The sequence below is a fragment of the Salvia splendens genome, chromosome 6 (genome assembly GCF_004379255.2).
Source record: "Salvia splendens isolate huo1 chromosome 6, SspV2, whole genome shotgun sequence".
NCBI lineage: Eukaryota > Viridiplantae > Streptophyta > Magnoliopsida > Lamiales > Lamiaceae > Salvia > Salvia splendens.
In genome coordinates this window covers 8,569,062-8,581,959 of record NC_056037.1, presented here as the reverse complement: position 1 = coordinate 8,581,959, position 12,898 = coordinate 8,569,062, and the positions used below count along the sequence as shown (strand labels likewise).

Below are 12,898 nucleotides of genomic sequence, written 5' to 3'. Positions count from 1 at the left end.
ATGCTCGAGGGGAGAAGAATTTCGTACGAAAATGACGGCGCCCCCACCGACTGCCCGCCTCCATCGCCGCCTAAACCAAGGGAAACTCGAACTAGGAGAAGGACGTTGATGGGAATAAACGAAAGTCATTCTAAATCAGAACAACAAACGCAGCCAGATGAGAAATTACCGGAGAACCAAGCAATCGACGTTGAGAAACTGAGGAAGCGGTCGAGACAGGAGTATTTGAAGACGAGAGATAAGAAGAAACTGGAAGAACTGACAAATGATGTAGAAGACCAGGAATACTTGTTCCAAGGCGTCGATCTCACTGATGATCAGAGATTGAAGAGACAGATCTACGATCTCGTTGGAAAGAAAACCGATTGCTCCAAAGAATATAGGATTCCTGAATCTTATGATGGAAATCGGCAAAAGGGATTCGATGCAGCACTGCAGCGTTACACTGATCCAGATCCAGATCCAGCTTGGGAAGAGCACCAATTCGGAAAAGCTATTATGAAACATCAGAAGAAGAATTGCGATTACGAGTTTGTGTTTGAATATCAGATCAACTCTGTTAAGACGGAATTAATCGATAGCGGTGATGGAATTGAGGAAGAATCGCCATTGCCAGAGCTGGAAAACGAGAAGAAGAATTTGCCTATCTACGCCTACAAGGAACAGTTGATGAAGGCGGTGCACGATCACCAAGTGCTTGTGGTCGTAGGTGAGACCGGCTCTGGGAAGACGACGCAGATACCGCAATTTCTCGACGAGGCAGGATATACGCGGCGAGGAATGATCGGATGCACGCAGCCGCGGCGCGTGGCGGCCATGAGCGTCGCTGCTCGAGAGAAGGGGGTGAAGCTAGGGCACGAAGTCGGCTACTCGATTCGATTCGAAGACCGCACATCGAAGAAGACGGTTCTGAAAGGAAGCTTGTTCTTGCAACTAACATAGCTGAAACATCTTTGACAATAGATGGGATCTAATATGTTGTGGATTGTGGCTTTGCCAAGATGAAATCATACAGTCCTCGGGTGGGAATGGAGTCGTTGGTGGTGGAGCCTATCACGAGAGCATCAGCGAATCAACGGTCTGGGAGATCTGGTAGAACGGGTCCAGGTAAATGCTTCCGGTTGTATACTGCTTATACTTTTGCTAATGAATTGGATGAAAACATTGTGCCTGAAAACCAATTTGGGGAATGTGGTGCTGGCTCTCAAGAGCCTCGGTGTTGATGATCTGCTGCATTTCGACTTCATGGACCCTCCACCAGCTGAAGCTTTGGTTAAGGCGTTGGAGCAGACAACGCGCATAGGAGTTTCCACGTGGGAGATCACATTGCGTTGCTCAATGTGTACAATTCTTGGAAGGAAAACAATTTCTCATCTCAGTGGTGTTATGAGAATTATGTGCAGGGGAGGAGCATGAGGCGGGCTAGGGATATACGTGATCAGCTGGAGAGGCTGGTGGCACGGGCTGGTATCCCGTTGCTATCAAATGTGAATGATTTGGACGCGATCAAGAAGGCCATAGCATTGGGGTTCTTCCCCCACGGTGCTAGGCTGCAGAAGCACGGAGCGGGTATGTGACTGTGAAACATAAGCAGAATGCATGCATCCACCTGAGTTGTGGTCTAGCAGAGGTGTGTCCGAGATGGGTGATATACCATGAATTGGTGTTAACGACGAAGGAGTTCATGAGGCAGGTGACTGAACTCAAACCAGAATGGCTGGTTGAGGTCGCTCCTCATTATTACAAGGTGGAAGAGGTCGGGATCTAAATCGCACTATTCAACTGCATAATATTGTCATCAAATAATGTGGCCGGGTTTTTATTAGTAGTATTTGTGAAATTAGTCATGAACCCCATCTTTCATATATTGTGGTAGTTGTTTATTGTACTCCCTCTTTCCCACTGAAGATGACTCACTTTCCTTTTTAGTTTATCTCAACCAATATGACTCATTACTAAAAATGGAAACCTCTTTATTTCTACTTTATTCTCTTTTACTTTACTCTCTCCACCCAACACAGAAAATAAAACTACATAAAATCCCGTGTCGTCCAAGTAATGTGTCATCTTCCTTGGGACAGAAGGAGACATGTTATGTTTCTTTCAAATATAGTGGCCCTTTTACTTGTTTTAACATGTGAAAATTGATTCTGTATAATTTGATGTTAATTGAAGTTTTTTGTGTTTTGAGAATAAGATTAGTAAAAAGGTTTTGGATGTCTAACCACTTGTTTAATGTTTACAATATTTACATTTTGTTGGAGAGAGAATGGTCAGGTAAAAAAATATGAACATCAAAACCATTATATTCACGGGGCGTAGGGGAATGGGTAACATAATCAGTTGTTATTGACATCATACACGGAAAACAGTTCTGAGACGAAATGAAGTTAAAATTTAATAACATTAATAGTTGTGTAATACCCAATTTGACCTTGTAAATGGTGATGCATCATGACGGGGTTTCACGCTTACTCTTTGCATCAGTCATCTGAGAGCAGATTGAGATGCAGAGAGCTCATGAAAGGATACATGAAGTTGCAAGAACAGGGCAAGACTGAACAAGCAAGGAAAGATTTAGGTACATATACTAATTTAATTTGTTGTGCTGTGCTAATTTAATTTTGTTATCTAGTACTCTGTTTACTTGTTTAGCAAAGGTAATTAGTGAATCTCGTTAATAAAGAGAAATCGTATTCCATCCTTGTTTGCTTTGAGTCGGTGTATGCTATATAATTATATATTCATGATAAATCTCGTGACGAATCTAAATATTTGGCTGTCGGTTCTGTGACATCCTATTCATTCTACACTTAATTCTTAATATTCATTATAGGTCTCGTTAATCACGCGATAATTAATAGGCGAATCCAAATCAAAATAATCCACGTTCCTGTTTATTTGGTTGGTATGTGGGTAATTTAATTGAGATTATTATATTGCTGTACTTTCTTGACCTGGGCGCCTTGCTTGATTTTAATGAGTTTTTTTTAGCTGTAGGTTTTCTGCCGACCTATTCTATAGTTTGACTTCCACAACATGTTCAAATTTTATTATTGTTAAAACTAATCCACCATTCATTATTAATGACAAACTAATATGAATGTTACAAATATAAACCCCAATCCCTTGTAGTTAAAAGATTCAGGCATTTTTGGATTTAACTGATTAACGAAATTCAGTATAATCAAAACGACAATAATCACAATGATTAAATGACTGAATAGAAATTCTGTCACACCAAAGCCTCAAATATTCAAATTACCACATACTTTTGATACTCCCAACTGCAAAAATAACTGTACAATTATAGGTAGTTAACAAGTTTAAAAATCCATCAAGATGCAGCAGCAAAACCAATTTGCTGATGTTCATCAATGAAATTTGCCATGATAACATTCACATCCTCTAATCCTACCCCGATGCACAAAGAGCTGGACGACTCCTGCCCCACAACCTTGACATTAGGGCCATCCCTGCATTTCCCCATACATTTGCACCCTGAGACTGCACCTTCCATCCCCACAGCTCTCCTGAACTCCTCCAGCAGAGCACCAGCGCCCGATTTCTTGCACTTGCCTCCCATACACACCTCAATCTTCTTCGAGCAAGATGGAGCAACGGAGCAGCTTATATCCTGCACACTGCTTGAAGAGTTAGGCTGCTCCTCCTCGGGCGAGGGGAGAAGAGAGGCTGGTGCAGCATCAGCTTCGAACGAGGGTGGAATTATTGGTATTATCGGAGTTGGATATGATGGAGCTGTCTCCTCCTCCACCACCACCACCTTGGCTTCTTGTAAGATGGTTTTTGTAGGTGTTGCGCGCTTGAGGCTACTCATGTCGACGACTTCTCCGCATTCACTGTCGCTTGATTCGGAGGAAGAACTTGATGATGATGACATCTCGCAGTTAGCACCAATTTGTGCTCGAGCTGCTGCCTTCATTCTTGCTTTCTCTTCTTTGATTCTCCTTTTCGCTTCTTTCTCTTCTGCCTTCACCTTCTGCAGCTGCTCCAGCAAAAGCTGTGTTGCTTCCTGCAATCAGAGACATAAATTGTTCAAATCAGCATCAATTTCGATTTGCAACAGAAAGAAAAGCCTCTGTCTCTATGATAAATCTAATCTAGCAGGCAGCAGCTCAATTTGTTGAATAGTTAGGCCGAAATACGATTGACATGAACTTGGTGAAACTAAAAAGTGATTACTCTTACGAAATTGAAAAGGTTAAACTGGTTAAATAAGCCCTAGGATGATAGAAGAACTGGTGAAACTGTTAAATAGCTCTAATGAAATCAAATAATCAGATTGATTCGCTAAACTAAAATTGGGAGGATTTTGAAGGAACTCATACCGTGATCATGTTTCCTTTAATCTGATCAACGAGCGAGCTATCAGAATCCATTCCAAATCCCATCTGAGAAAAGGTTGACAAATCCCGAGACAATCCCTTAAGCAATTTCAACTGCTTCTTCTTCATCTTCTTCACCGACTTCTTCTTAACGCTCTTTACTTCCTTCCCATTCATCACACTCATCCTCCTCCCTGAAACCCCCTCCTCGGAATCGAACCTAGACTTATAATACTGCAGATGACCCCGATCGCAGAATCCAGATGACAATACTCTGTTTTTAGTCCTCCCCCGCCGCAATCGAACGAGATTACCAGCAGAATTCGCGAGTTCCTTCGTCGACGACGAAGCAGCGGCGGCGTTCGGAAAGCGACTCGGTTGCTGGAGAGCCATGGCAGCGACGTCCATTCTTACTTCCTCTACGCGTGAAATCGATTGAAGAGAGAGAGGGGAAAACCGAGGCGAATGTGAGGAGAGAGGCTGGAGATTATTTAACGCGAATAATCTCAAGCCCACCGATGAAGAACCGATTCAAATAAGGGTTAGGTAGCGTGGAATCTGGGGAAGGATTTGTTGCTTCCATTTGTTAAGAAGGAATCCAACCAGAGATCGGGGATGACCTCTACGCCTACGTGGCCGGCTGTGATTGGCTTGGGGTGACGTGTGATTGGCGCCAGTGCGCGCGAGGCCGTTTGAGTTGGACACGCGCTTTTCTTGAATCCACATGCGATTAACCGCTGCCGCTTTGGGGTTTCTCGCGCCATGTCGGATTACACGTGGCCGGGATTTTACACGTCAGCTTCGGAATTTATTTTATATTGGAATATTCGTAGCATATGGTATAAATTATAGCAATGCTTTTGTAATAGTTACTACCATCACTAGCATATTCTTTAGTGAATGGTATGATGCTTTAGAACATTAGCAGTGGGCGCCCTAAGGGACGCCCTAAAGCCCGTCCTATGCACTGCTATGTCAGCATTTTATCCTCCTACCCTTCCACTTGCAGTGGGACGTCCTATAAGCCGCCCTAAAGGCTGTCCTATAGGTTTCACTATTGTTTTGTTAATTAATTTAAATGTTTTTAAATATGCCAATGCAAAATAATTAAAAAATACCACGATTAATTAAAAACGACAAATCTTACATTGATTAAAAAAAAGTTTTACATGAGGTAGAAATGAAAAAAAAGTTGACTACTCTAAAAAAGTCCCAACTTGCGGCGCAGCTCATTGATCATCCCTGGAGGTATTCGGCTTTGGTCGGGTCCTGACATTGCATGAGTGCGTTGTGCGTGTCCAACAACGTCCTCCGGTTGGCGGCCGCTGCCAACTTCGCGTAGGCAAGTGCCGCCGGGATCGGCGATGGGGGGCGGCCGCGGCTTGCGAGGAGGATGTCGCCTTCGCCTTCCCCTTGTTCTTCGCAGACTTGACGCCAATGGGACGTCAGGAAGACACCGGTGTGCCGAAACTCTCCTCCTCCCCGTACATCGTCCGGTTGAGGTCCACCGGATATGCGCCCCTTTCGCTGCTTGTGTAAGCACCGGCTTCGGTGGTCCTCGTCCTCTTTGGAGCAGCCGATGGCAGAATCCCGCCCTGGAACTTCTGCTTGTCCTTCAAGAGCACCCAGATGTTGAAATGCTTGAAGTCGCCGTACATTGACTGGTACGACAACAACGCTCTATCGCGCACATCGCTCAAGCTCTCGCCGCTTCCCTGATCCCAGTGCTTGCGGAGCTGCTCCCTATGGCGCTTGTACGCGCTCGACGGCTTCGCCTCATTGTAACGCTCAGCGATGCGCACCCAGTACGCAACCTGCTTTTGGTTGTTTGCGAATACCGGGTCCTCCGAAATATCCACCCAACATCTCGCCAAGACGAGGGTTTCATCCGGTTGGTAGTTCGTCCTCCCGGGGGCGTACTCTTCATTCGTTTCCGGAGGTGGCACCTTGTACGCCCGGTGCGGCGGCGGCGCGGCGGGGCAAGTTGGAGACGGCTCCATGTTAGACAGACCGTACGAATCCGTACTGAATTCGGGATCGTACTGTGTGTTGGAGTCAAACTATCGATATTCGTCAGGGTCTGTACCCGGCCAACGTGCACCATCCCAAACATCAGACTATTCGGACTTGAGTATTCACTGGAATCCATTTTATAGTGTAATTTGAGTGTGGAAAAGTGAATGGAAAGGTTACAAATGAAGGTGGGGTAGTGGGTATTTATGTAAATAAATTTTTCTGAATTAAAAAATAATAATAAAAAACAAAAAACGCGTTGCATTGTCCGCCCCATCGTTCGCGTCGCCCACAGTGGGCGGACGATGGCGCGGACGATGCCCTATCGTCCGCGTATCGTCCGCGTACGATCTATAGGACGCGAACGATGCATCGGGTATCGTCCGCGCACCCACAGTAGGCGGACGATGGCTCGCCCGAGGCATCGGGCGGCCTATCGTCCGCCCCATTACGGATGCTCTTAGTGAATTGGAAGTGACCAGAGTTATGGTGTATTTAGGCTTTAGCTGCTCTCCTGACCATTCAGATTTTTTTTTCAATACGTATTACTTATTATATATGAAAACAATCAATTTTATTTATAATCATAAGTGTAGTTTAATCCCGCATCTTGAAATATCTAGACTTGGGGCTATTTGCTAGAACTAACATTAATTGCTAATTCATAGCGTTTCCTACTAGATCGTAGTAGTATTAATATCAAATCTCTCAATTTTATATACTTAATATGCATATTTGCGCAATTCAGGAAATTCAAATGTGCAACAACGATCATCTCTACATTTTAGTAAAAAAAATATAATAAAAAAATAATTAAAAAAAACAACCCTTTCAGTTTCAGTCGAGCACTAGCTAGTTTTAATTTTACAGCAATTTCGGCTGAACGACATTGTTTTCTTCTATTCTAGTTGAAAAAGTTATTTGCAAATTGCAATCGAAATAATTAGAAAGTGACATTGTAATTATTCAAGTTGTCCGTACTAGTATTATATTATATTAGAGCTACTTGTTTCTTTCTATCGCGTTCATAATATATAAATTATAATCTATTGAAAGTGACTTGAAATACTTTTTTGACCATTTCATATACTACTAATATTTAGGGATAATATGCAAAATTATCCCCTCGCGAAATTTATTCGACGTGTAACTATTCCGATCTTTCGTAGCCGTGCACTTTTCTATTGAATACAACTACTCAAAATAATTGGATCGGAAAAAAAATTATTTAATTGGATGGGAAAAACCCACGTCTAATGCAAGCAAAGGACAACTGTCGTGTAAAATTATATGCTGCAAAATTTCAATATTTGTGTCGCAAAGACATGTACTTATAGGCCCGTTATTTACCACGACAATGCCCGACAAACCATTCAATCCGGTGTTCGGTTTGCAAAACTCGTTCTTATTTTGGCCCGCAACTGAGTTCCTTATTTTTAATGCCCGATGGCCGATACTAAATGCATGACTCTAGATCGGACCTCCCCCCTCCGACTAATATTGTCTTGGCAGAAGACAAATTTCTCCTCCATTTTTCTTAGCATTTACTTCCACCTCTCTCTCTCTAAATCAACACGTTTACTTGCATTTATCTCATGAATGAAGATGTCACTGCTTGTGGAATTGCCAAATGAAATTAGAGAAAATCGAGGATGGCGACTAATAAGAGAAATTTTTTTTTGCGAGATGATGTTTGAGTTTATGATTTTTGTGAATTTCTATGTTCACAATCACAACAGAGAAGAAAATGAGTATGATAATAGAAAGATAAAACAAATTGTATTCAAATTAGGGAGAAATAACTAATGTAAAGTGAAAGTGCCTTGCTGTCATTAAATTGAACACCATAACTTCTCAATAAATTGGGTTTGATGTTGCGATAACATGAAGCTATGGAGGTCCATATTAATATGGGCTACTAAGGGTAATTTAGTAAATTAATATCCATGATTTAGTCATTACTTAATCTCATACTGTATCTTGGTATAATTTTATACGACCAACCGAATATCACCATACTGGAGTGTTAATAGTGGGTAGGACTTATGCTATGTTTTGTTGATTAAATAAATCAAAAGCAAACTCTTTTGGAATGCAAACTTGAAGAAAGCATCAATGCTATGCACTCTTTTGAGAGAGCTTGCTTCTAGGCAACCTCTTGCTTGTTTTAGTTCCTTTATAGAGTGTTCTCCACCCTTCCAATTGTGATTACTTGTAGGCATGTTTTCAACCGAATTTTTCTTTTTTTGATAATGATAGAAATTCATAGGTTGCATTCAGGCGTGTAATTTTGCACAAGTCTGCAAATCATGTACTCCTATAAAAGGTAAATCGCATTTTAAAAATCCTTGTGTATAAGTATAACATCACCTGTAAAATGTTACTATTGAAATTCAATAATTAGGGACTAGGGGATTGACTTCCTTGATAATATTCATGCATGAATTTTTTGACATGACAATCAGTAGTATGATGCTACCATGCTACGTACTATTTGACTACTATGCACAAGTATTTCAATCTTAATTGAATATAATCATAACCAAATTAAACTACATTATTTTACTGATAAAAACTGGAATAAAATATTATTTCACATTCTTAGCACCAATTAACATGGGAAATTCACCCGCTGAATGGCTCGGACGCGACAAAATTTAAAATATTAACTACTCCACATTAGTAGTACTATAAATTATGAGAATTCTTTTCACTTATCTCAAAATCTTCAAGGACAAAATTCGATATAATTTAGGGTTAATCATATTAAATGTACCAATTTTCTACATCTTTCTGAAAATCAACTTCCATTCTCTTAAAAAATTAGTACTATCAATTTTGCAAAAAGTTGAATATATGTATATTCGACATAGTTTTGCATCAAAACAATGTGTTGGCATGCATATACCAAATTCTTATGCGGCTTAAAATTTAATCGAGGTGGATCGTTTTTTGGGTTGATCTATCTAAAAATACGACAAACAATTCATTGTTTGTATGCCAAATTATAATAAGCGGAACACAAAACATAGTTTTGCAGAATTGAGAATTTTCATAATTAGACATAATTTAAGAATACAAAACATGATTAACAATCAGTCTAATTTAAAACAAGTATGAACCTGGAATCCCAAGGCATATGTCCTCCCACTTAGGACTACAAATGGGCCAAAGCCCAAAGAAAAAAAAATCCGAAGTGGTGAAACGGGTAACTGGAGCGCCAACGGTGTTCCTGAATATGTGGAGTGGAGGGAAACAAAATCAAACAACCAAAATCGCCTTTCTCCCCAGATTTACCCAACAACAAAAATTCACAATCGCGCTTCTTCAGCTCATGAAATGAACAACAATAACATTGTCAACAATCAACGCAAATGACATGTGATTCGCTGCAATCCACACAAATTATACAGTAGATCGAATCGCGACAGTTTCAGGGTTAAACAAATGGGATCGTACAGGGCGGATGAGGACTACGATTACCTCTTCAAGGTGGTGTTGATCGGCGATTCCGGCGTTGGAAAATCAAATCTCTTGTCACGGTTCACGAAGGATGAGTTTAGCCAGCAGTCCAAATCCACCATCGGCGTCGAGTTCGCTACTCGATCTATTCAGGTCGATGATAAGGTCGTCAAGGCCCAGATTTGGGATACTGCCGGCCAAGAGAGGTGTTCAATCCTTTCTATTTTCTATTTTCCTTATAAAAAAATTCTTCCTTTTTCATTCTAATTGATTTTGTGATTTACATTTTTATAGGAGAAAGGTGGAGATGGAAATATTTGGACTCAATTAATGCTTGTTTTTATAAAATGGTTTCATCTAATTTGATCATATGTTCGTCTCGATTTTGTTGAGTATGAGATTTTTCTATATGGGAAAGATCAAAGATGATTTTATTTTCTTAAATTGAAGAATTGATTGAAACTTGAAGAATGGAGTTCTGATGAAATCTATGACTGGATTTGGTGTGTTTGCAGTAACTATATGAAACGTGTGATTAATTCATATATTCATCATGAATAATTTTTGAAGTTGGCCTTTGTTTGGTAAAATAATGACATGATTAGGCATGCGCTCATTCCTTATCTTGAATATAAGATTCTTCTGTAACATGTTCATGAATCTAAGTTTACATTGATAGATTCTTGTTGTTTTCCAAAATCTTGAAAGTCATCAATCGATATGTGAATTTTTTATGTGTCCAAGTGCAGGTACCGTGCAATCACTAGTGCATACTACAGAGGTGCAGTTGGGGCTCTACTCGTGTACGATGTTACACGCAATGTGACCTTCGAGAACGTGGACAGATGGCTGAAGGAGCTCAGGGGGCACACGGACTCAAACATCGTGGTGATGCTAGTAGGGAACAAGGCAGATCTGCGTCACCTACGCGCCATCCCCACAGAGAAGGCCAAGGCCTTTGCAGAGAGGGAGACCACGTTTTTCATGGAAACATCGGCCTTGGAGGCCTTGAACGTGGAGAGTGCCTTCACAGAGGTGCTCACAAGCATCTACCACGTCGTGAGCAAGAAGGCTCTAGACATAGGGGATGACCCCTCAGCTCTGCCCAAGGGCCAAACTATCAATATTGGGAACAAGGATGATGTATCTGCTGTCAAGAACAGCGGCTGCTGCTCGGGTTAGTTTTGAGGTATTGTTTTTTGGTTAAGGAAATAGTGAAGGAATCTTGGGAGATGTATAGTAAGTACCAAACCTTTCAATTCTTTAGTTGCTTGGTTGTGTTAACAAAAATGGGATTAGATTCTTCAGTTCTACAATGAGAGGAGGTGGGATTTATTGATTGATTCTTAATTAGCAAATTCTGTTTTCATGAAATAGACCAATGTTTAGGTAAATTTGTAAGGGCATCCACAACCAACATTACTTAAAATTTTCCTTTCCTTCTCTATTTATGTGCCTTACCATACTTTTTAGTCTATCTATTACTTAACAAACAACATCCAAAGCTCATCATTTTCTTCTACAATTACTATTCACGAGTCCCATTTTCTCGATTTCTTTTATGTGTAATTTATTTAACTAGATTAACTTCTAGAGAGACACCATTTCTAGAAGCAGAATACAGACAACACAATCCCTTTCTATTTGGATTCTGGAACCTTCCTCATCTTTAATGAATTATTATTTGGCTTATTCAATTCCTAGTTGTCAATTAATATTGGAAAAGAAGCATCGTTGTATTGAGTAATTAATTAATCATGCAATGTGTTAATTGGGTGCAGAAAATATTACTATTAGTTTATAGGACTATAATTACCAATCAGGCAATCGTCAACATAACAAAATAACACGCTTTACAACGTGTTTTTTCAATTATATTATTGCATATATTAAAATTTATTTACTGAAGAAAGATTAGATTTTTATATCCATCTCTGTCATCTAATAAAATTATCTTACGCTAGTGACACTAACAATACCAATTAAAAAAAACATGGAGCACCATAGCCATATTCCACCGAAAAGATAAATAGAAATATACAATATAAAATACTAGTAATATCTTCAGAAAATAATTTGATAAGCATGAATACTTCTATTTTAGAAAATTACTTGAAATTATAAAATTACATTTTATTGGAGGTAACAACGATAAGCATCAATCCAAAAATTACAGTTCAAATCGGACGGTACTGTCACGGCTCTTGGCTTACTTCCTCGCTAGCACACACAAATACTTCTCTTTGGGAACAAGTTTGTAGTAATTGCAATTTTATAGTACCACATAAAAAGTCGAGAAAAATATAAACTTGAACTTAAATATATTAATAATTTTGAAATGGCCCAGGAAAGAGGAGTCTTCCATGCTTATGTTTACTAAAAGAGTGATGCTAAATGGTCATAATATGACCGGCCATAAAGAGTTAATTTAGTCCATTTACATGTATAAAAAATTAGAATTACCGATATAAACTTATATGTGTGTGAATGGACTTGTAAGTTGATACTTATCTTTGAATTTCATTACGTAAAACACATTAATATCACGAATTATTGTATACGTTGAGCAACAATCAAGAAAATGACAGTAGTAATAAGTTGAGCAAAAACTACGAAAGAGCAATACTAACATGTTAAACAACATATAATGAAGATGATATAAAAGTAAAATTAAATACTCCTATTAAACCAAAAATTTAAAAAAAAATTAATTTTTTTTGTTATTTATTTAATTTATGGCTGACCATAATGTGGCCGGATAGCTTTATTCTTACTAAAAACCTATGCCGTTAGTAAAAAAAATGAGTTGTTGTCGATTTCAATTCTTCTTTCATCATTAGCCATAATATTTTGGTAAACTTGCTAAACGAAGATTTTAGATAATGGGCCCACCTATCAGCAAATTTAAATAAGAATAATAAGGCGTACAAATGTATCCTAACTAAGGTAATGTATTTGTATATACTCCATCCGTCCCAGATAATTTGTCACAATTTTTCATTTTGGTCCGTCCCATATAATTTGTCTCATTTCATTTTTTACCATTTTTTTGTAGTGGACCTCATATTCCACTAACA

The 12,898-nt window shown here is 39.5% G+C and overlaps 2 protein-coding genes and 1 pseudogene across 2 annotated transcripts; 2 read left to right on the top strand and 1 right to left on the bottom strand.

Annotated features, from left to right (window-relative positions):
* On the top strand, window positions 1-1,929 carry LOC121808731 (annotated as a pseudogene).
* Window positions 1,930-3,253: 1,324 nt separating this feature from the next.
* LOC121808173 (diacylglycerol O-acyltransferase 3-like) lies at window positions 3,254-4,901 on the bottom strand. Its single transcript, XM_042208555.1, has 2 exons — window positions 4,350-4,901; window positions 3,254-4,033 (listed from the first exon to the last, which is right to left on the bottom strand). The coding sequence occupies exons 1-2, from the start codon at window positions 4,752-4,754 to the stop codon at window positions 3,338-3,340; spliced, it is 1,101 nt and encodes a 366-aa protein (XP_042064489.1). The 5' UTR covers window positions 4,755-4,901; the 3' UTR covers window positions 3,254-3,337.
* Window positions 4,902-9,493: 4,592 nt separating this feature from the next.
* Window positions 9,494-11,226, top strand: LOC121808204 (ras-related protein RABA1f-like). Its single transcript, XM_042208596.1, has 2 exons — window positions 9,494-10,027; window positions 10,571-11,226. The coding sequence occupies exons 1-2, from the start codon at window positions 9,807-9,809 to the stop codon at window positions 11,001-11,003; spliced, it is 654 nt and encodes a 217-aa protein (XP_042064530.1). The 5' UTR covers window positions 9,494-9,806; the 3' UTR covers window positions 11,004-11,226.
* The last annotated feature ends 1,672 nt before the right edge of the window (window positions 11,227-12,898 follow it).